The 24,107-nt window shown below is 35.5% G+C and overlaps 2 protein-coding genes across 9 annotated transcripts; one reads left to right on the top strand and one right to left on the bottom strand.

The window, feature by feature from the left end:
• The first annotated feature begins 9,316 nt into the window (after positions 1 to 9,316).
• Positions 9,317 to 13,291, top strand: LOC142543440 (uncharacterized). 5 transcript variants are annotated; one of them, XM_075650731.1, is made up of 2 exons: positions 9,317 to 9,885; positions 12,025 to 13,291. In XM_075650731.1, exon 2 carries the CDS (start codon positions 12,099 to 12,101, stop codon positions 12,885 to 12,887), a length of 789 nt encoding a protein of 262 aa, XP_075506846.1. In that variant the 5' UTR covers positions 9,317 to 9,885; positions 12,025 to 12,098; the 3' UTR covers positions 12,888 to 13,291. The 5 variants fall into 5 exon arrangements, with proteins under 5 accessions (XP_075506846.1, XP_075506829.1, XP_075506839.1 ...); XM_075650714.1 differs by having other exon boundaries at positions 11,379 to 13,287; XM_075650724.1 differs by having other exon boundaries at positions 11,376 to 13,287.
• Positions 13,292 to 13,522: 231 nt separating this feature from the next.
• LOC142543458 (uncharacterized) lies at positions 13,523 to 17,575 on the bottom strand. Of its 4 annotated transcripts, none has more exons than XM_075650754.1 (4): positions 17,166 to 17,575; positions 16,989 to 17,082; positions 15,863 to 16,052; positions 13,523 to 15,048 (listed from the first exon to the last, which is right to left on the bottom strand). In XM_075650754.1, exons 1-3 carry the CDS (start codon positions 17,228 to 17,230, stop codon positions 15,879 to 15,881), a joined length of 333 nt encoding a protein of 110 aa, XP_075506869.1. In that variant the 5' UTR covers positions 17,231 to 17,575; the 3' UTR covers positions 13,523 to 15,048; positions 15,863 to 15,878. The 4 variants fall into 4 exon arrangements, 3 of the variants coding, with proteins under 3 accessions (XP_075506869.1, XP_075506859.1, XP_075506876.1); XM_075650744.1 differs by lacking the exon at positions 13,523 to 15,048 and adding an exon at positions 15,408 to 15,727; XM_075650761.1 differs by lacking the exon at positions 13,523 to 15,048 and having other exon boundaries at positions 15,408 to 16,052; positions 17,166 to 17,290; positions 17,390 to 17,575.
• Positions 17,576 to 24,107: the final 6,532 nt, after the last annotated feature.

Here is a 24,107-nt window from a genome sequence, read left to right as displayed (position 1 = left end):
TACTTGTATGGCGAGAAATGCCAGATAATTACCGATCACAAGAGTCTCAAGTACTTCTTCACGCAGAAAGAGTTGAATATGAGACAGACACGGTGGTTGGAGTTAGTGAAGGACTACAACTGTGAAATTAGCTACCATTCAGGAAAATATAATGTAGTGGCAGACGCCTTGAGCAGGGAAATCGCAGTTATAGCATAGTTGTCAGTGCAGAGACCTCTTCAGTCTAAGATTCATAGGTTTGGTTTAGAAGTTTATCGCAATGGCAGAGCTCCAAGGCTGTCTAATCTGACAGTCCAGTCTTCGTTGTTTGACCGAATCCGAGCAGGTCAGTCTTCAGATGAGCAGTTACAGAAATGGAGACTGAAGGATGAAGCCAAGGGCAGTGTACTCTACACAGTGTCTGATGGTATTGTGAGATACAGAGGTAGAATGTGGGTGCCTAGTGTTGTTTCGATCAGAGAGGATATTCTGACAGAGGCACGTTCATCTCCGTACTACATTCACCCAGGAGGCACCAAAATGTACAAGGACTTGCAGATTTTGTATTGGTGGCCAGGTATGAAACGAGACATCCGCAGATTCGTGTCCGAATGCCTCACTTTTCAACAAGTGAAAGCGGAACATCAGAGGCCAGCAAGAATGCTTAAGCCACTCCCCATCCCAGAGTGGAAATGGGAGAATATTACAATGGACTTTGTGGTTGGTTTGCCGAGGTTAGTCAGAGGATTCAATTCCATTTGGGTCATAGAGGATCGACTTACTGAGTCAGTGCACTTCTTGCCAGTGAAGACGACTTTCTCCATGACGCAGTATGCGGAGCTCTATATCAGGGAGATCATTCGATTACACGGGATCCCAGTTTCCATTGTATCCGACCGGGACCCAAGATTTACATCGTTCTTTTGGAAGAGCTTACATGCAGCCATGGGGACGAAGTTGCTTTTCAGCACAGCTTTTCACCCGCAGACAGATGGCTAGTCAGAGCGAGTGATTCAAATTTTGTAGGACTTGTTACGAGCCTGTATGATCGATTTCCAGGGGACCTGGGAATCGAAGCTACCTCTAGGGGAGTTTACATACAACAACAGCTTCAAATCATCTATAGGTATGGCTCCCTACGAGGCATTGTATGGGAGGAAGTGCAGATCGCCGATTCATTGTGATGAGGTTGGAGAAAGAGCAGAACTTGGTCCAGAGATAGTTCAGCAAACTGCAGATATGGTGGTCAAGATTCGAGACAGAATGAAGACCGCCCAGAGTCGCCAAAAGAGCTATGCCGATAAGAGGAGAAGAGATCTCGAGTTTTCCGTGGGTGATCACGTTTTTGTAAAGATAGCACCTATGAAGGGTGTTATGAGATTTGGGAAGAGAGGCAAGTTGAATCCGAGGTTTATTGGACCGTTCGAGATGCTTGATAGAGTTGGGACACTAGCTTATCGTGTTGCCCTTCCGTCGAATCTGGCCTGGAGTACACAATGTGTTCCATGTCTCGATGCTGAGGAAGTATCTAGCTAATCCTTCGCACGTTTTGAGTTTTGAACCGTTACAGCTTGCTCCAGATCTGTCGTATGAGGAAAGACCTGTTCAAATCCTAGACAGACAGGAGCGTAGACTTTGGAACAAAGTGACCAAACTGGTCAAAGTCCGGTGGCTAAATCAATCAGTGGAGGAAACCACTTGGGAAGCCGAGGCAGACATGAGAAATCGCTACCCGGAATTTTTCGGTAAGATTTAATTTCGAGGACGAAATTTATATAAGTGGGGGAGGAACTGTAGAGCCCAAAATCAATACACGTATAACACATGCATTTATTTAATTGCTAAATTATTTATTTAAATTTAAAATGAGCATTTGTCATGCATGACTTATTTAAATGCATCATTTTAAATTACTTTTGTTTATGTGATACACGTTAAAATGTTTTTCGAGTTTCATGTTTCAGGCGATTATTCAAGGCGGGATGGAAGAAAAGAGACCGGTGACGATTTTGGTAATTTTTTTAAATGTGGTATTTTATTTTAAGTTGAGGTTGGGGCATTTTAACTAATTTATTAAGTTGTTAGTATTTTAAAAGCCTAATTTAATCACTAGGTGATTTTATAATTTTAAAGTTTTAACGAGTTGACACTTGTACACTTTACTTTTAAACTAGGAGATGTTATTTAAATTTAAAGAAAGGTTATTGTTTGATTACCATTTTAATTAATGGTTAATTTATAATTAAGCTAAACTTTAGTCCCTAATTATCACCAAAACACACGCACCCTCACATGTTTACACACACACTCACACCCTCATTGCCTCTTCATTTCATTTTTTTTTTTAAAAAAAGAAAACCTAGGGTTCTCCTTCCCAAGAGCAGCCGCCCACTCCTCTGAACTTTTCCAGCGCATTTCTTTGAGTTTTCTTCAAGGAATTTAGTGACACATTCGTCCCGGATCGTCTCTCGCATCCTTCCCGCGTCGATATCGTCATATCGGTATTTCTAATCATCAAAAGACACATATATTCTGTTATTTCTGCATCGATCTCGTCATATTATGCGTTGTGTCGTTAATTATGTGTAAAAATACATATGTGATGTGTAGGAGTTTGAGCAATGATGTTTGGATCAATTTTGAAACAGATTTTGGATCACAATTCACGTTTTTTCTGTCTTTTAAAAAACTGTGATTTTTCAGTTGTGATTTTGAGAAAACTTTCAACATGAAAATTGTTTAACTTTTTGATACCTTCGATTTGATATAAAATTCGAAATATTTGGATAAAAATTGAGTGAGTTATGGCGTTTTTCGTGGGACTGCTCAAACTGCATTTTTTAGAAAATTATGTATTGATGCGTTCTTGAAGTTTTATTGTTGCAGGCTTCGTTGGGGATCGACGGGTGATCGTTGCTGCATATAGGTATGCTTAGTATGATGTTGGGTTGGTATTTGGGTTGTCGGGTAGTGTCAATAGGCATTTGAATTCATTAGAAGTCGTAAGAAACGATTTTGGTGTCAAGTTCCGTGTTTTGAGTTGCATCGTGTCGTGGGTTGGATGTCGTGAATTCGGGGTGTGTGTACGAGTTGTATCAAAGTAGTAGCATCCTAGGATGGGTCTCGAGGCGTCGGGTCATAGTCCGTATAATCATGTTTAGAATGTTGAGCATCACATGTATTGTATTTTCGTGGGTTTGTTTTCACCGAGGGTACAATGCCCAGACCCGGACCCAGGCATGGGGTCCGTGCCTTTGTTCCTTCCGTAGTGTCATTTTGTCGAGTCTACACGGACCCTTACACGGACCTAGGCATGGGGTCCGTGCCTTCCCTTTCCTTCACACGCATTTTACAGTACCTACACGGACTCGGAGCCGGACATGGGCACGGGGTCCGTGTACCTCCTGTTTGAGAATAGTTTAGGTTTCCCTTTGAGATTGTTTTGGGGTTCTATACCATGGCTTAGTACGATTATTAAACGAGGTCAAGTCCCGAGGGATTTAGAATGTCATAAGCTATTTATTTACTTCGGTGGTGAGCACGAGTACCTACGTCTAAGCTATGAAAGATAAGTGTTTAAACTCATGTTAGTATGTTGCAGCAGCAGCCCCAAGCGAGATCCAACGAATCCCTCAACGCCAAGTAAGTATGTTCGACGTGCAAGGAAAATATTTTCATGTTTTTGAGGTATGCTAAATGTCTTGTGACCAAATTATGAATGGGTTTCGAAGTCGGTGAACGTGGCCGAGGACCTCTCCACCCCGTTAAAGAATGAACGGGTTTAGATCAGGATTGGAAAGCGTTAAAGAATGAACGGGGACCAATCCACCCGTTAAATCATGAACGTGGATCTCATGTATGTGGCAGTGGATTCGTCACTGTCAGCCTAGTACTGTGGTTTAGTCTGATCAGGCGTATTATGTATGGGTCACTTGCTTTGAAACATGCCTCTGCGCAAAATGATGAAGTTATGTATGTTCAAGTATGTTCAACTATGCAAGCATGTTTAAGAAAGTTTTATGTTCATGGCACGTCCATGTATGTACGTATGCAAGTTCAAGCTTAAGCGCAAGTTCAAGCTTAAGCGCAAGTTCAAGTTCATGTATGTACCCCTATTTTAAAGTTGCGCGTGGTTTTATTATGTATTATTCGTTACTTTCCAGTTTATACGTGTTGAGTCTTTAGACTCACTAGACTTGATCGATGAATGTGATGATGCATTTGAGGAAACGAGAGGTGGGGACCAAGGAACTGGCTTGGACTGGGCAAGAGGCTAAACCCGAGGACCGCCCAAGTTTAAGCTTTTATGAAAATGTTCAAATAGTTTTGTCAAACTTTATTTTAAAATCTTTTGTTGCAACAACTTTTGAGATGTACAGTTTATTTTATCGAATTATTTAAGAAAATTTTTAATTTTTCCGCAAATTTTAAGTAGTAAAAGTTCTGTACGTTACACTTCCACTATCAAAGTACCAGTGACCTGCAGTGTTAGTTTTTTATGAAGTATAGACAATATTACAGTGAGTTGTTACCTTTGGTACCCAAATTTTTCTTACTGTAGGTCGATGGTAGGAGGTGTTGTGGGAAGTGTTGGACAACATTCGGGGAAACATCCGCCTCGGCTTTTGATTCATGCGGTCATCCCTGAGTTTATAACAGTAGGGCCTGATATGTCTAGGTTTAAAATAGTAGTAACATACATACCTGCGTCTTCTTTTCTTGGGAACAGGTGCAGTAGGTTGTCTTCTTGGTGGAGAACTTTTTATTGAGGGTATGAGTTGTGGCTTTGTGGATTAATCGGCTTTCCCTTTCATGAAAACTGTTGATTTTGAACATTCACCAATTTCAAACACACTGTCTTTGAAGCCTAAGCCTTTCTTATCACCTCTTCCCATCAAAAGTATGGAATCAAGCTTGGATGTGCTCGAACTAAACTAGGACAATGTCTCAGTTGCCTTTTGAAGCTCATCCTTGGTCTTGCCTAATTCCAAATCCTTTTTGCTCAAAATTACTTCAAGTTTGGCAACTACGGCTTTAGATCGGTGTTCTCCTTCATGAGAGTTGAGTTTAGCTTGTTTCGTTTGGTCCAATCCACATACAACTCCTCATAAAGTTTTTGTACACTCTCAAGAGTGATCTCTTCATCACCAACTTCCAATTCATCATCTACACTCGAATTTCCAGAAGATGTAGATTTTAAACATACTGGTTTTGCGCATGTGTTGCGGCCAGGAGTGGAAACACCTAGGGCAACACTTAAAGGATTCACTTGCAACCAGCGTTTTCTTGTCAATAATGCAGTCAATGAGGTATGATTGTCTTCATTAGTAGATTTCTCCTCATCATCAGATTCTTCATCACTTAGAGAAACATTGTAGCCTTTATTCTTTCGTAGTATGTTGGCACATTCGTTGGCATAGTGACCAAAACCATTGCATTCTCTACACTGCACCGAATCATACTTCTTTGAATTAAATTGTCCCTTGCCTTCATTCCTTGGTTGAAATTGTTGCTTTGAAGGAAATTTTTGTGGCCTTTCAGGTGCTGGAAGACTTGGAAATTTAGATGATTGTGCATCCTTCTTCTTATCTCTAATTCTCTTCAAGTAATCCTCGAATTTCTTTGCGATATAGGCGATGGAGTCTTCACAAAGATCTGATTCATTAACTTCTGGGATATTTGAAGAAGATCATTATAGGAGTTATTTGAGACTTGGAATGCAATTGTCTTCCCTTTCTCTTTCTTCTGTATGTCCATGTTCATTTCAAATGTGCGAAGTGAACTGATTAGATCCTCAAAATCCATCTGAGATGTGTCCTTAGCCTCTTCTATTGCACAGATTTTTACGTTGAATCTTTCGAGCAAAGAGCGGAGAACCTTGCTAACTAATCGTTCATTAGAGATGGGGTCTCCAAGACTGAACGCCTCATTAGCAATTTCTCATAGGCGACGATCATAATCCAGTATATTCTCAGATTCTTCCATCCTCATGATTTCGAACTTGGAAGTAAGCATCCTTAGTCTAGTTCGTCGCACACTCTCAGAACCTTCACAGTGTCTTTGGAAGATATCTCATGCATCCTTAGCAGAAATACAATTAGTAATCAACCCGAACATATTCATATCAACCGAGGAAAAGATCGAATTCAATGCCTTTGAGTTGTAGTTACAAATTTGCACTGCATCAGTAGTCCAGTCACTTTCTGGTTTTATCAAACTCACCATTTTCGTCCAGCCTCCATAGACTGTAATTGGTTCCATCTAGGACTGGTGGTCGAAGTGCTGTGTTTGCAAGTGATGTATCCATTTAAATAATTCTGTCAAACAAAACAAAAAAAAAAAACCAGAATCAGCACTTATTATATCAAGAGTAGGCTCTGATACCACTTGTTAGGTGTTATTGCTTGACAGATGTGAGTTTATACGAAAACAGTAGTGTAAGATTATGAATTTGTGTTTTATCAGAATCAGGTAAATTGATTTTAGTAGTAATCACTAGTGATAGGTTTTTGTAAACGTTTTGATTTTCTATTGATTAATATTTTACCCGGAGGCACCGCACAAGTAACACAGAATATTAAACTTTTTAACACAAATTCACTTTCAATAACTAAATGGACAAGATTAAATATGCACAAGTATAAATACTTGTGCGGTGCCTCCGGGAAAAATATTAATCAATAGAAAATCAAAACGTTTACAAAACCTATCACTAGTGATTACTACTAAAATCAATTTTCCCACATATTGAGAAAATAAAACGCTTTCTAAAACAACCAATAACATTAAGACGTATTTAAGAAAGCAACAAAACTTGAGCCAAAAAAAAAACTAAATCAAGAAAACGATATCTAGCCAACGTCTTCACGGATGTTGTCTGTAGGTGTTTCCAACATTCAAGGCCACACGGTATCTGCACTCGTCAAAAACAACAGCATCCCTTGAAGAAGTATTTCTCTTATCTTTGCATAATTATCTCATTATTTAGAACGACAAAATCTCATTAAACATTATACACAATCAAATCAACATGGAAAGATAATATTAAGGAATTATTTAAGATAAGAAATTATATTAATTAAATTACGAATTAAAATTTTCCTCCAAGGCATCGTTTTACAATCCCAAATCAACTACCTGGTTCTATAGCTAGTACATTATCCCTTACCCTCGAGATAATGACTTTTTTTGCACCTGATATGATAAAATTCAAAATTCTCATATCAAAATCTACATATTTGTGGGAAAAAGAGAAAAAACATGTGAAAAAACGTGGAAAAGAATATAATGTGAAGGCAAAAAAGAAAAAAGAAAAAGACAATCACAAGAGAAAAATATTATATGAAAAGTTGAAAAAACGAAAGAAAGAAAAGAAGAATAAGGTGGAAAGTGGCGTAGAGAAATATATATGGTGGGTGAAATAAAAAACAAAGAGGTGTATACATGTTGAAATGGAGTATATGATGAAATGGAGAATAGACATATTTTATAGCTAGCTTACTCTCTCACTTTGAACTCATATCCGTATGTTGTAGCCATAAGATTAAGCCTTTCATTATTAAGCTTCTGAAGACCCGTTGATCGAGCTGCATTCATCCAATGTTAGTAGAGAAGGGTATAAGGTTAAGCACATGGACTATTTTGAGAAAGATACACATATTATGCCCCTGGCCCATCTACATACATTTTTGTTTCCCCTCTCTCTTATTCAGTTTTGCAGGAACTTATATGTTCTTATTTGACTGCTTTTACGACATCATCCTCAAAAAACTAAACTCAACTTGATTGACAAAACAAACGACACACTTATTACACATATTAAGCTTTGTCCATGTCCGTCATCATACTTTTTGCCCTCCCTCCTCTCATGTAAGATTTTGTGATAACTTATATGTTCTTATTTGACTGACTTTCCACTATCACCCTCAATAAACCAAACTCTGTCTGATTTTCCACTACGTGGAGGACCACAATCAATTGCACCTTCTGTTCATCATGTTCAGGAGTATTATATCCATGTCATTGGGTATACCACAGTACCAGCCTCCACGGTCATTTCGGCAGCCAATATAGCAGAGGAAAAAGGAAAAAAATTTCAAGAAAAACTCTTGATATAGTTCTTCCAGTTCCAGTATTCATTGTGAAGGTGGTTCATTTGAGTGGTTTAGCGGGATATTTTGCGACTGTTGTGGTAGAAAACATTTTAGTGCACAATGTATCGGGGTTCAGGGGACTTCCCATGTTTGTCAGGAACTTCAACATTATGCAAGGGTATGCTCTATTTATGGGAGATAATATTTTCAGCCACCACAATTCAGTGGGGTTCCCCAAGGACCGGCAGTCAGATTGTATGCTCCTTCACAATCGATCCAACAGTTCAGCTACCCACTACTCAGAGACCCCACTCAGCATCATTTCTCAAGGCCACAATAATCTCGAGTGCATGCGTTGACTCAAGATCAAGTTAACGATGTACCAAGGGGAGTGATTGCAGGTATATGTTATAATTTTTATCATTCTGCATGTTAATATGTGTAGAGCTTAATTATTTATTAAATTAATATAGCTTTGATATTCTTTATATTTGTTGATAGCCACGTATTAGAATACACGAATAAAGAGAGACAAAGAATGACAAGAGAAGAATTCTTCGAGGGATCATGTTCTAGTAAAATTATCTTTGTTTTCAATGAAAATTTGTGATGGTGTCAAGTGGACACAATCCAGACGTCGTGTATCAAAGAGTCATGTTGAATTTAAAAGCAATAGCTATTGAAGAAGGTTTGACATATGAGATCGAAAAATTTGATGGCAACGATTTTGCTTTCTGTAAAAAGTAAAAAAAAACTATGTATAGTAAAAAATTGCATATATCATTTGCATGGGAGAAACCAGAAAGGACTTCAGAATACGATTTGAATCTCCTTAACTAAGACAATTTTTTTCATCTGTTCTTTCTGGGTTAAAAAGTGTTTAAAACATTGAGGTTAAAAATTCGCTCAAAGTTGCAACAAATAAAAAAAGTTGTTTTTAGCAAAGATAGTGTTTTTGCAACAGATAAAAAACGTTGTCTTTTCCTCAACAACCAAAATATATTTTTTAAAAAAAAAAGGCTTTTGGAGTGGTTCCTAAAGCCCTTATTTTAATAAAATTAGTATACAATTTTTATTTTGTACACAATTCATATAATAATAATAATAAAATACACCTTTAATTAAATGACTAAAACTTTTACCGTGAATATCTCAATCTTCAAAATCCATGTACATTACATCATTGACAAATAAAAATCATCCATAAAAACAAAATGGTTAATTTAAGGCTAAAGATGTGTCAGAATCCGAATTTAATTAACCAATATTTGGCAAGAAATAGAAATAATTATTTTAAAGTACGAAATTAAAATAATTAGGCCAAATAAATTTAGTTGTGTGTTAAAAATATGTATTAGAAAATATCGGAATTATAGAAGATATTAAAATACATATTGAAGTTTAATAGAATACAAGTGTTGAAATGAAATGGATCAGATCACATTTTATCATTTTTTTCTAAATATAAAAAATTGCACAACACACAAAATACAAATACATGTATATATGTGTGTGTGTGTTATGAAAATAAGAAACCATTTCACCCCCTAGCCTTACGCCTTCGTGCCTGCTGCTGCCCAGCTCAGACCGGAAAAGCTTCTCCTAGATCTTCCTAAACTAGTTTAGCAGCTCAGCAGCTGATTGGCGCAACAACAAGTGAAAACCAAGCTCGTTTGCGTAGCTCCAATTTCTGCCTAGCTATCGCGCCGAGCATATGCTCGATTTCCAACCTTTCTTCTTGCTTTCCTTGTGTGTTAAAGGGCTTGAAGATCTCATGTCCAACTCTATTTCAGTTTTTAGGAGTTGATTGAAGGTAATCTCTAAGCCTAGGGTTTCAATTTTGTTCATGGAATCTAAATTAGATTATTTTGGTTCTATTATTATATTGTGATTTTCGGATTTATGTGAATTGTGCATTAAGAATCTGTGTTGTGGTTCAAATGGAACTTCTAGTGCTATTTGTTGGCTTTCTTTGACCCCTGGAATAATCAAATTCCAGCTAGTAATAGATTTTATATGAATTTTCTACCAAGATGTGTCAAAATCATATTCTGTGTTTGAGATGTTTAGCAAAGCCTATTGTATTTCTGGGATATGACCTTTGTGCACTCGGATACTGGGCTTTTGGTTCAAATGAAAGTTGTAGAGCAATGTGTTGATTTTGAAATGAAACAAGAATCGTTAAATTCCATTAAGAATTGAAATAGTTATGCTTGATTTATTGGAACTACTCAGTTGCAGATTCTGTCCGCGATTTTCGTAGTCGCAGCGTGCTCTCGTAAAATCTGGGAATAATTTATTGAGATTCTGAATATGTTTTCTTCTAGAAAAACTTATATATTTGAGTTTTTTTTCATTTTTAATTAGCGGATATTGATTTAAGTTAATATGAATTTTATGCTCTTAGGTGCCGAATCTGAAACGATTATGTAATTTTCATGGTTTCTGTTTTTCGGTGTTTGAACCTGTCAAGATGATCAAATTTCTTGTTGATGTCTTCTGATGAAATATGGGATTTTGAGATAGGATTCCAGCTATGTATGATAGCATATTTTGGTTAACTTCTAGAGGAGTTATAACCTTTAAACCAAGCTTAGGTATAAACTGAAAATGGTAACTTATATTTGGCTAAGAGTTAAGTAATTATTTGATGGAAATAATTAACCAGGAAGCATCAAGGATTTCTTACATTGTTGTGGTAATTTAATTTTAAGGTTAAGAAACGGATTGATCTATTCTTTACAGCGTCTATAGCGACGTGTAATTTAATTTATGTGAATTGACTGATTTTACTTGAATTATGTGATTAGGAGCTTTTTGTGTTATTTGAATGCATTATAAGATTATTTCCAATTTCTCAAAATAAAACATGATTTTAAATATATTGAAATAATATGTAGATTTATATGTATTGTTGAGCCCGCATTCATATTGAGCCATGACTCTATTGTTTTCGAGATTTTTGTTTACTTTTGGATGAGTTACTTAGACATCAGAGCTGAGGGCGTTTTAGCGTCACACCTCTGATGACAATCGGAAGGGCCGAGCAGTTCTGCAAACTGACACCCCTGACACATATGTGCAGGACCGATGGCGTATTTGACACGTCACATCCTGGCACGTGGCCACAGTTATTGTTATCGTTTCATTGGATCCAGTTTGATATTCGAGTAAATTTGGTATCCTAGATGCAATTCATTGCATTATATGTCATTTATATAATGCTGTAATTTATTTAATCTTCGTACTAGGGTTTGACCACTATCCCTCGGGGATGTTGTGGTCTGTTATGTGATTCTATAGCAGGTTATACAGGTACTTCTGATGCAGCTAGTGGAACATCTGCCAGTGGAGCCCAGTGAGTCGGTTTGAATTGGGAGTCCCAGGATATTTATACTATATATTAAGTCATTTTCCGAGGAGATGCCTCGTGTATTTGGTTTGATCGAGCCTGACGGTTCTGAATGCGATTGGTATTCTGTTTAGTTTATTGGACTTTATTTTCGAGTATAAACGTTTTGTTGTATTGTTTTGATTTTTCGGTATGTCCTATTTACGGGGTGGTCATACCGAAATTTTTGTAGATCGAAAAATGGAAAAAATTTATTTGTTTTCACTGTTTATGCTATTAAATTCTGGTTGTTTGATAATTATAAATTAATCAAGAGCAAGGGCCCTCACAGTTGGTATCAGAGCGTAACTTAGAGTCTAGGACACTCAAGTTAAGATACAAATAAAATGATTGTGTATTTTATTTACTACTTGCTCTTATTTGATTTACTTGCTATGTTTATTTAACTTAGTTGAGTTAGAGCTGGAAGTGAAGTAAGTTTGACATTTAATTTATTATTTTTTAGTGGACTAAGTTTAAACTTTCCTTGAAACTTTTCAATGTATATTATTATTTTTGTTTGTGGTGTAATCCTTGTGTCTTGTAAAATGACACCTAGAGGAAGAGGCAGAAAGGGGAAAAAAGTTATTCAAGAGTCCGAAGCTCATACTATTGGATTAAGTAATGGTATTCACATGGTATTGGAAGAGGTAGACGTGACCGCCTTAGAAGAAGGGCAACTCGAATATGTGAATATAGAGGTAGAGGTTGAACAGGAGCCATCAATCCGTCCAGAAAGGTATGTGGCAAGAAATGCTGAAGTTCATCGTGAGGTTCAACAATTGACCCAAAGAATGAGAAAAATGGAGTTTGTGATTGCTAAATTCCAAGATATGCGTCCTTCAAAGTTCATTGGAAATGAAGGTGGTGAAAAGACAGCAGTGTGGCTAAAGAGCATGAACTATTTAGTTAATTTTGTGGAGTACACTCTAGATTTGAGACTCAAGTTAATTGTTTACCAACTCAAGGATCAAGCACAATTGTGTTGGGAAGCTACAGAGGAAGCACTTAGGGAATATGGTCAGATAAATTCTTGGGAGGTATTCCGTACTCGTTTTATTCAAAAATACTCACCTCCGTCTTATTATTCTGTTAAGGAAGCCGAGTTCAATCAGTTGGTTCAGGAGAATATGTCAGTGGAAGAGTATGTCTCTCAATTTTCTGCTCTTCTAGCTTATGTACCTCATGTTTCTAATAATGATCAATCCAAGCTGTCGCGTTTTATGCATAGGTTGAATCGGACGACACTTACTTTAGTTATGACTGGATCACCAACTACTTATACTGAAGCAGTAGAGAAAGCAAAGAATATTGAGGCTAGTTTGCTTTGGGAAGAATCACAACAAGTTATATCTTTTACTTCCCAGGATCTAGAAAGCCACATTCAGATGTCAGTGGGCATACCTCCCTACCAACCTCCGTAGTCATACCAACCACCTAAGCAACAGAAATTCAAAGTCAGTGGAAAACAATTTAAGAAGAAGTCTTACAGAAGTTCATCTAGTTCAGGCAATACTCGTGGAGGAGGATCTGGTGGTTATATTTGAGATTCTTGTGGGAGATGTTGAGGTAGGCACCTTACTCCTCCACCCATGCGCCTTATTTCTTCTCCTTCTTCCCTTTCTTCTCAGCTTGTGTTGCTGTCCAGCTTTGACCGAAAAAGCTTCTCCTAGATCTTCCTAAGCTATTCTGGTAGGTCAGCAGCTGATTTGCGCAAGAATAAGTGAAAACCAAGCTCGTTTGCACAGCCAAATTTCTGCCTAGCTAGGGGGTGCAAGCGTAGGGCTAAGGGGGGGTGAAATGGTTTCTTATTTTCATAACACGGATATATATACATGTATTTGAATTTTGTATGTCGTGTATTTTAATATTTAGCAAAAATTCTAAAATGTGACCCGATCCAATTTATTTCAACACCCGTGTTTTATTAAACTTTAATATGTATTTTAATATCGTCTATGATTTCGATATTTTCTAATACATATTTTTAACACAGAACTACATTTATTTGGCTTAATTATTTTAATTTCGCACTTTAAAATAATTATTTCTAATTATTATCAAACATTGGCTAATTAAATTCGGGATCTTACACTGATAAAAAATCTAATCACAAAGTTCAAAACTATTTCATGAGACATCAAATACACACTAGCAGGGATAGACACACCATACCCAATAACAAGGTAGTAGCAATCTCATGCTCACCGATAAATGCAATAGATAAAAATGAATGAGATGCTCATGTGTCTATCAATATGCGTGCAGAAAGATCAAAAATAAAGCATATACATGCAATGACCCCTCCGTGCGTCTCATGAGACTGGTCATGTGTCAAAGCATGTACTTTAGCTTGCTGAGGTCTTGGAAAGTACTACTGAGAAGACCCTCTTGGCTGTGGGTAGCTAGGCTATGGAGTAAAATGTCTAGGCACCAGGGATCGCGGAAACTGGCTAAACTGTGAGGACTGATAATGTTGTCTTCCCGCATTAGGACAAACTCTCGCATAATGTCCGGTAGACCACAAGTATGGCAGTTTCCCTGAACTACTGTGCACTGAGCAGTAAGGTGTCTACCTCCACATCTCTCACAAGAATCTCGAACATAACCACCAGATTCTCCTCCACGATTATTGTCTGAACTAGATGAACTGTTGTAAGACTTCTTCTTAAATTGTTTTCCCTTGGCCTTGAATTATGTTGCTTAGATGGCTGGTATGACTGGCGAGGCTGGCAGGGAGATATGTCATTGGCATCTGAATGTTACTCCCGGACCCTTAGGGAAGTAAAAGATGTAACTTGTTGTGATCCTCCCCAAAGCAAACTAGCATCAATATTCTTTGCTTTCTCTACTGATTCAGCATAAGTAGTTGGTTCTCTAGTCATAACCAAAGTATGTGTCGTCCGATTCAACCTATGCATAAAACGCAACAGCTTGGATCGATTACTATTAGAAACATTAGCTACATAAGCTAGAAGAGCAGAAAACTGAGATGCATACTCTCCCACTGACATATTCCCCTGAACCAACTAATTGAACTCGACTTCCTTAACAAAATAATAAGATGGAGGTAAGTATTCTTGATTAAATTGAGTACATAATACCTCCCAAGAAATTATCTGACCATATTTCCTAAGTGCTTCATCTGTAACTTCCCACCACAATTGTGCTCTATTCTTGAGTTGGTAAACAACTAACCTGAGTCTCAACACTAGAGTGTACTCCATCAAATTAAATAAATAGTTCATGCTCTTCATTCACGCTATTGTCTTTTCGCCACCTTCATTTCCAAATAACTTTGGAGGTCGCATATCTTGGAATTTAGAAATCACTAACTCCATTTCTCTTATTCTTTGGGTCAACTGTTGAACCTCGCGATCAACTTCCACGTTTCTTGCCACATGTCTTTCAGGACAGATTGGTGGCTCCTGTTCCACCTCTACCTCAATTTTCACATTTCGAGTTGTCCTTCCTCTAAGGCGACCACATCTACCTCTACCAATACCATCACTTACTCCAACATTCTGAGCTTCGGACTCTTAAATAAATTATTTCCCCTTTTTGCCTCTTCCTCCGGGTGCCATTCTACAAGACACAAGGAATACACCACAAGCAGAAATAATAATAAGCACTGAAAAGTTTCAAAGAAAGTTAAAACTTAGTCCACTAAGAAATAATAAACTAAGTGTCAAACTTACTTCATTATCAGCTCTAACTCAGCTAAGTTAAATAAACATAACAAGTAAATCAAATAAGTGCAAGTTGTAAATCAAATACACAATCATTTTATTTGTGTCTAAACTCGAGTATCCTAAACTGTAATTCGAGCATACCCTAGTTAAGCTCGGTACCAACTGTGAGGGCCGTGTTCCTAATTAGTTTTTAATTATCAAACAACCATAATTTATTAGCGTAAACAGTGAAAACGAATAAAATTTTTCTAGTTTAGACCTACAGAAATTTCGGCATGACATCCCCGTAAATAGGACATACCAAAAAATCAAAACAACACAACAAAACGTTTATACTTGAAAATAAAGTCCAATAAACCAAACAGAATAACAATCGCATGCAGAACCGGTCAGGCTCGATCACACCAAATAAAATCCAACACTCAAGTATACAACCATACAATAACACGAAGCATCTCCTCATCAATTGACTCAATATTTAGAACAAATATCTGAGGACTCCAAACTCAAACCGACTCACTGGGCTTCAATGGCAGATGTTACGCCAGCTGCATCAGAATCACCTGTATAACCTAATATGGAATCACAGAACAAACCACAGCAGCCCCGAGAGACAGGAGCCGAACCCCAGTATGAGGATCAAATAAATTATAGCATATATAAATGACATATAATGAAATTAATGCAATGAAATACATGTAGAGTACCAAATTATCTGAGATATCAAACTGGATCCATTGAAACAATGGCAATAAATGTGGTCACATGTTCCAGGTGTGACGTGTCAAATATGCCCTCGGTCCTGCACATCTGCGTCAGGGGTGTCAGTCTGCAGAACTGCTCGTCCCTTCTGCTAGTCATCAAAGTGTAACGCGAAAACACCCTCAGCTCCGATGTCTAAATAACATCCAAAAGTAGACAGAAATCTCGTAAACAACGGAATCATAGTTCAACATGAATGCGTGCTCAACAATGGATATAAATACACAAATTATTCCAATATATTTAAAATCATGTTTTATTTTAAGAAATTGGGCGTAAAATCAGTTAACTCACATCAATTAAATTACACGTCGCTATAAACGCCGTAAGGAATAGATCAATCCGTACCTTAACCTTCAAATTAAATTACCATAACAATTTAAGAAATCTTTAACATAACTGATCATGGTTTTGCAGAGTCTTCAAAGCCACATGTCATGTTCCTAATTTCAACTATCCAAGTGCCAACAACAAACTAATCAACTGAATTAGACAAATTTTTTTCCCGTCAAACATAAAAATCGGAACTTTAGAAACTCGACTACATCGGTGTAAATTAAAATGTAAAGCAACATGTTGCCAATTAAACAATTAATTACCAATCAAAATGTAAATTGGAAACAAATGAAAATTGGGTTAACTTTGTACAATCTAACTACGAATGAAACAAGCCTTTATTCAATGAAAACAAAAACAACAGAACACACATGTGTTCATTGTCAGCAGAACAATTGTAATCCTGTGGAGACTCTTCCTAGATGGATCCATTTTGTATCGCTCAGAACCAATAGAAATATCTGTTCCCCTGTTCATGTAATTGTATACCAACTATTATCCACTCTGAGAAACCATAAATGCGAATCAATCCAATAAACACTTGAATCTTAGATGTATCATACGAATTAGGATCAAAGGATGAATGAATTAGAGTCCAGAAACAGGGAGATTATGCACATGGACAGTCATGGATAACTAAATTTCTTTAATTAACTCAAATTAAATAGATTTTGTATACGGATGTGCCACACCAGGATTGCACTGGACACAACTTTACAATAACAACCAACTTACGAGAAACATGATTTCTGCTCTTTTAAAGAACGGAAATAGCAGCCTTTTCTTCTTTTTTCCACTTCCCAGCTGCCGCAACTGCTCGTGTAGCTTCCTGTAGATCAGGAATTAACGCTATCATCCACATGAATAAAGACCTCAATCCAGGAGTACTTGTACTCAAGTAACTCAACAAACCTCATTAGCTTTCTTTGAGCTCCTCTCAATGACCACTTTAAACTACGGCCACAAACACTCACCATGGAAAGCTCGATGGGATTCACGATTTCAGGTCAAAATCGAAAGTTTAAAATTACGCATGCCTAGAACAATAAATAGAATTTTGGTCGAAAGAAAACCGGAAGAAATCGGGATAGAACCAACCACGCAGATGATGTAGCGATTAGGGTTCAGGTTCGAACCTATCTCGCTCAAATCGAACGAAAGGCCACAATCGAACTTGTTCTAGGTTGGGTTGAAGTCGGACGCCATTCACCGACGTTTTCCGGCAGGAATCGGTAGGGTGCTTCTGGAGTGATGAACGACTGGAACAGGGTTGGGGATGGGTCTTTGTCATTATTTTCAAATTCAATATGTGAATGTATGCGTTTAATGGGACTTTTTTTAAAATATTATAAATTAATAAAATATTTAATAAAATACTAGTAACCGTGGCACACGCGTTGCGTGTGTCCGAATACATGTGGTTAATATATTAAATATTCATGATATTACAACATAATGACGTCATAACATAAAGAAGAGAGTTTATTTTTCACGGTGGCTAGTTTTTCACGGTGGCTAGTTTGGAGATAAAATAATATTATTTTTCACGTGAGCGGTTTCCTTATGACGGTGAATATAATATTATTTGTTAAGAAAAAATATAATATAAAAAATGAGAAAGGGTAAAATAGGAAAGAAAGTTGGTGTCCTCGTAGAGCGGTTATTATTAGGGGCTCAACTATAATAAAATAGTAAATAGTAAATATAAAAAATTAAAAAGGGTAAAACAAGGAAAGAAAGTTGGTGTCCTCATAGAGCGGTTATTATTAGGGCCTCATACTTAATATAATAGTATAGATAACAAATGTGAGGGCTTTGCACAAATATTATAAATTAATAAAATATTTAATAAAATATTTCCCGAATTCATATTTTAAAATAATAAAAAAAATTGGTCACGAATTCTTAAAATCCGTGGCAGTAAGCTATGGATTCTAAGAATCCGTGCCCACCTCTTCCCCTTCTATTTAATTGCATCTTTCACTTGCTGGTCATTCGTTCCATTCGCTTTTCAATTCCATTTCAATTTGTTGGCTTCCGTATTTTCATTCGCCATTTGAATTTGTTGGTTGTTCACGGCTTTCAAATATTCTTTCATCAAACCTTCGGCACAAATATTCGGCATTCTCCTACGCAATTTTTTTTTTCGCTTGTGGTATTTTTTGTTAGTTATAATTTTTAGAATGCGTGAATCTCCTCCCTTTATAAATTGCGTCGATCGTGTGATTATTAGAATTTTTAATGTGATTTCAGGGAATTCTGTCAAATATCATAATTTTAGAGATTTGCGTCGAATCTCAGTAATTCAGAAGTTGATTTGGGAGAATTGTGCTGAGTATCAGAATTTGGGAAAATTTCGCCGAGTCTCAGTCGAATCTCTGTTTTTTCTTTTTATATTGAATTTTTTTTATATAATATTTTTGATAATGTTTGTAATTTATTGCTGATATTAAACATCGTTCGCTTATTCAATTATAAATTACGTACAACCACATTTGAAAAGGTATTTTCAATAATTTTTTATATTTTAATTGTATTATTTATGTTTTATTAATGTAATTAAAATTTTTTTCGGTTGTATTTTAATATCATGTATAATTTTGTTATATTTTATATTTTTAATATTATTATATTATATAATTACTAATATGAATACTAACAATAAAGTAATAATAAATATAAATTGTTGTTGTTTGAAAAATATTTCAAAGTTCCGTATTTTAGATGTAATTATATTATAGTATTTAAATATGAGAATGAGTTAATATTTGTGGTTTTTTCACTGTTTAGTTTATTAATTACAAAAATGTAATAAAATAAAGTGAGAAAAAAAATAATTGTAAAATTAATGTATCACAGTCTACTTGGTAAGTTTTACATATATTTATCATTTTTAAAAAATATAATATATAAATGACTCTTAATAATTATTTCAAAGTTGAACGCATCGACAGTACATGTATTAAATAAATATTAATATAATAAGAATAATAATACTAATATATTTTTATTCAATGATTTTTAATTAATTTAATTAAAACTTTTATTTTAGTAACTAAATTAAGTATTAAGGAAAAAAAATTTATCACGTGCTTATGTAGAAAAACAATTTTGAAAAATAAAACTTTATCTTGTAAATTTTTCATTTCTTTATGTTTATTATGTTTATTTTTCTTTTAAAATTTATTGATACTCTTAATAAAAGTAAACATATATTATTAATGTAATTTTTTTAAAAAAATGGATATTTAAACGTATGTTAAAAAACTGTCATTATTAATTGTCTTAAAAAAACGTAAATTAGTACAGAACTAATACTTAAAACGTATGTTAAAAAAACGTATATTACTAATGTAATTTTCTTTAAAAAATATATATTTAAATGTATGTTAAAAAAACTACCATTACTAATTGTCTCAATAAAAAAATTCAGACAATCAAATCTAGTTTAATAAATCAACGAACAATAATAAATATAATGAACAAAAATAATAATGTTACCTCTTAATATTCTGAAAAAAATGCCCAAGACGCAAGCTAATAAACAAATAAAATTTCCTGAAGACCAGTGCTGAAAAAAAAGGGTTGATCGGTGCTCGGTGCTAGGTGATCGAAAGATAATTGCTCGTGCTCGGTGCTCGGTGATGGAAAATGAATTGCTCGATGTCAATTAAAAGAATCTGTGACACACTGCCACGGATTCAGAATCCGTGGCAGTCTGTCACGGATTCTTCTAAGAATCCGTGATACACACTTTTTTTTTAATAAAATGTTGAATTCGTGAAAGATTTTCACGGATTGTTATAGTTTTAAAACCTTTTGAGTTTTGTTATATTTTAATAAATACATTTTTAATTAATATTATTTTTAAAAAAAAAACCCTGTGTTTAATATGTAGGTGTAAAAAAAATTTGAAACATATATAATAAATATTTTGAAACACAGTATTTTTAGACCACAGTTTCTGGAAAACTGTTAGTCTTTAAAACCGATCATCATAAAAATAAATGTTTAAAAAAACGATTTTAAAAAATATGTTTTTTATCATAAAAAAAACATTCATAGACTACTTTTGTCAAAATCGTTGTCTTTGAGAAAAAAATTAATCATAGATAATGTTTTTAAAAAATTGTTGTTTATGTTCCAAAAAAATCACTCTCATAGACAACGCTTTCCAAAACTATTGTCTTTAAACAAAAAAACAGGCAAAAACTTGTGTGAGACGCTCTCAGAGATCGTATTTTGTTAAACGGATCTCTTATTTAGATCAACCATGAAAAAGTATTATTTTTTATGCTAAGATTATTACTTTTTATTGTGAATATCGGTAGGATTGATTCGTCTCACATATAAATATCCGTAAGACCGTCACACAAAAAACCTACTCAAAAAAACATGCTCATAGATAATGCTTCGCAAAAATCTTTGTCTTTGACATAAAAAAAAGAAGCTAATAGACAACGATTTTGGAAAAATGTTTTCTTTGATAAGAAAAAAATTAAATAGACAACGATTTTCAGTAAAAACATTGTTAAAAAAAGACAGTTTTTACAAAAACCGTTGTCTTTTAATTGTTTTATATTTAATATTTTCTTGTAGTATGTGTGTGGCATTGCATGAGTATGTACTCAGCCACTGAGAAATGTTACATCTAGAATTGATCATTTTCTTTTAAATTAGTTAGTGACACACCTATGAAACAAGTTTCTTCATTTCATTGGTCGGTAATGTTCTTTTTTCTACATTGGCCTTTGAAGTTCTCAAATTCTCGCTTTTTCTCCAATTACCATTCATGCAAAATAAATGAGAATCGGTCGATAAATCAATTGAGTAGTGATCAACAAAATTACAAATGCTCAAATACCAATACAACATAACAAAATGGAGGAGAAAAAATCTACTAAACATGATGTGAGGCAACCAATAGATATTCTTGTTTGAAGTCTCAATAGCCAAAAATAATGGCTTTTAAATTCATCTTTTATATTTTCCCCAAGTGCAAAGGTCTTGATGATTTGTTGTGCCACAGGTTTGATAGAAGATCAACAAGATATTGAGGATAAAATTCATCATTATTAGGATATAATGATGAAATAACAACATGCATCATGAGCTTGAAAGAAGCATTGGATATTCAGGTATAAATTTTCTTAAAATAAATATTTGGCATTTTTTGTGAACATGATTGCAGACTCATATAAGTACAAAAGATATTCAAATCAAAGAAAAATGAAGTCAAGCAGAAACTCAAGCAAGCTATTGAATGAACAAAAGTTCAGAGTAAATCACAAAGCAAACATTAAACACAAAAACCTCATTCACAAAAACCTCAAACATTTTGACTGCACGAGCATGAAGAAGCCAAGGAATTGTGAAAATCCTACACGCTCCTTGAAATTATGAGACTGGATATGAAGGAGTTTAAATATCACAATTTTCTTAAAAGTTGGTCGGTGTCATGGCGGTTTTGTGTGCGGTGGTGATTGAAAAAACGACAAGATGAACATCGTAAAATAACTGGAGGAGTAGAGCACCTGGGAGAAGACGTTTGTGGATCTCGATTTTCTCGTGCCCAAAACCCAGCGGAAGTTTTAAAATTTTTTAGATCTTGACATTCAAGATATATTTGTTTGAGCACTCGTATGATTTTAACAATTAAAACATATATAGTATGTTTAGTAATTTATACCTTCAGTGAAAAGATTCATATGGCTCCAACTATTCCGGGGTTAGCGGAGATAGCTCTTGATGAATTCCCTGCGAACTTTCTTTAAATCTCATTTCTTTAATCTTCGAATCAGGTCCACGATCAGATTACTTGTTCCTCTTCTAACTTGAACTAGAAAATTAGAAGAATTTTTGCGTAGAGATCAAAAATTCGAGAGGCGGCTCAAACCCTAAACTCACTTTAGGGGTGGCCGAATTTTGAAGGAGAAGGGAGGAGTGATTTTCGAAAAATACAAGGATGGAGGCTAGGGTTATGGCTTGTTTTCCCCTTTTTATAAACAAGTCATGATCTAATATCTATAATTAACATTAAAGGGCTTGATTAATTAATTGGGCTAGTCCAACTAGTTTATTTAATTAATCAAAGTCCTATTAATAACTTTAATTATTTAGTATGTTGGACTTGTACTCCTACAAACCCATTAAACATACTTCCCACTATATTTAATTTAACTTTATTATAAATTCAACATTTGAATTTAATATTTAAATTATAAATTCAACTTTTGAATTTATTAATTTTAATTCTCAAATAATATAAATTCAACTCCTTGAATTTATTCTCCTCAAACTTTATAAATTCATAAATTCAACATTCTGGAATTTACTATTTAATAAATTCAACTCCTTGAATTTACTATATCATAATATAAATTCAACTTCTTTAATTTATTCTCTCAACGGGAACAAATGATCCAGTGCTTGTGTGACCCTCAATGATTCAGGGATACAGGTAGCCGTGGTTTCACAGCTCTTTGTGATTCAAGAAATAATCCTTTATTCGGGCTTACCATAATTTGCCCCATTCCATGCACCACCATTTGATCATGAGAATGTCAGAAACTATTTTTTGATTAAACCTATCGAATCATGGTAAGAGAGTCTAGTAGCATCGCCCCATGACTCCCTAGGTATCACTGATAATAGCTGCAAGAACCAGTCGGTTATGATTAATGTACAGTAAGGTCCCTTCATCTCATATGTCCCGATCGAATCTGCAACCATTGGTTCATCGAGGGTTGCATAATAATTCGATAACGATATGATACATATAATAGTGGCATCGCATGTACCATTGGATAACTCCTTCTCCAACATACATCTCATACTTTGGCCAGATATTTCACGCACTATTATTTAATCAGATCACATAGGATATCCACACCTGTATGTGAGCAGTGAATCCCCGACTACAATGCACTGGCTCCTATATGTGACGCAACTGTACCCAGCCTCGTCACCTGATAACTCTCCTGGAGTCGGTAAACGAGTCAAAGCACAGCCCTAGCATATAGAGTCTCAGTGTTTTCTCGGGTCGTAAGGACTAACGGTGCACAATCATAACCACGGACTTATCTTCTCGATGAAGATAACCACTTGGAAAGTCCGAGGGAGGGTAGTTCGGTATAATCATCATATGACTACACATCTGCATGTTTGGACATCTCTATACTCTTACCAAGAAACGCGGTACACAAAATCACAGATGCTAGTCTCGAGCTCAAGCGACATTTATCCATGTTTTAGGCGGCTGAATCGACTAGGAATGAATTTAGATTATACAGTGTTTAGAAATGAGTTTCAACATCGAATTACGATTCATTTGTTTTAAAGTATAATCAAGGACTTTATCTATGCTGATTGCATGGGTATACAGATAAAGTAAAACAAGACCATAAAAAGTTAAATTATATTAAAATAAAGATTGTTTATTACACTTGAGTCAATAAATTCCCTAGCCAACTGTTGGCTTGCAGGGCATCTACTCTAACAATCTCCCACTTGCCCTAGAGCCAACTACCCATAACTTTAAACTCATTGCTTCGCGATGCTTCTCAAACAATGGTCCTGGCAAGGGCTTTGTAAGTGGATCAGCAACATTATCTGCAGAGGGGACTCTTTCGACCGATATGTCTCCTCTTCCCACAATCTCCCGTATGATGTGGAACTTCCTCAGTATATGTTTGGATCGCTGATGAGACCTTGGTTTCTTTGCTTGCACAATGGCACCAGTGTTGTCGCAGTACACCGGGACTAGATCAACTCCATTAGGAATAACATCCAACTCTTGGACAAAATTCCTCATCCAAACTGCCTCTTTTGCTGCAGCAGATGCAGCAATGTATT

This window comes from Primulina tabacum, chromosome 1, assembly GCF_025594145.1.
Source record: "Primulina tabacum isolate GXHZ01 chromosome 1, ASM2559414v2, whole genome shotgun sequence".
NCBI classification, from domain to species: domain Eukaryota; kingdom Viridiplantae; phylum Streptophyta; class Magnoliopsida; order Lamiales; family Gesneriaceae; genus Primulina; species Primulina tabacum.
This window is presented reverse-complemented; position numbering and strand designations above follow the sequence as displayed.

Coding starts and splice junctions, on each gene's coding strand:
- LOC142543440 (XM_075650714.1), top strand. CDS start 11,964: ATGTATATTATTATTTTTGTTTGTGGTGTAATCCTTGTGTCTTGTAAA.
- LOC142543458 (XM_075650754.1), bottom strand. CDS start 17,230: ATGGTGAGTGTTTGTGGCCGTAGTTTAAAGTGGTCATTGAGAGGAGCT. Junction 17,083..17,165: donor GCTCAAAGAAAGCTAATGAG/GTTTGTTGAGTT, acceptor CCTGATCTACAG/GAAGCTACACGAGCAGTTGC. Junction 16,053..16,988: donor GAGCAGAAATCATGTTTCTC/GTAAGTTGGTTG, acceptor GATGTTATTTAG/ACATCGGAGCTGAGGGTGTT.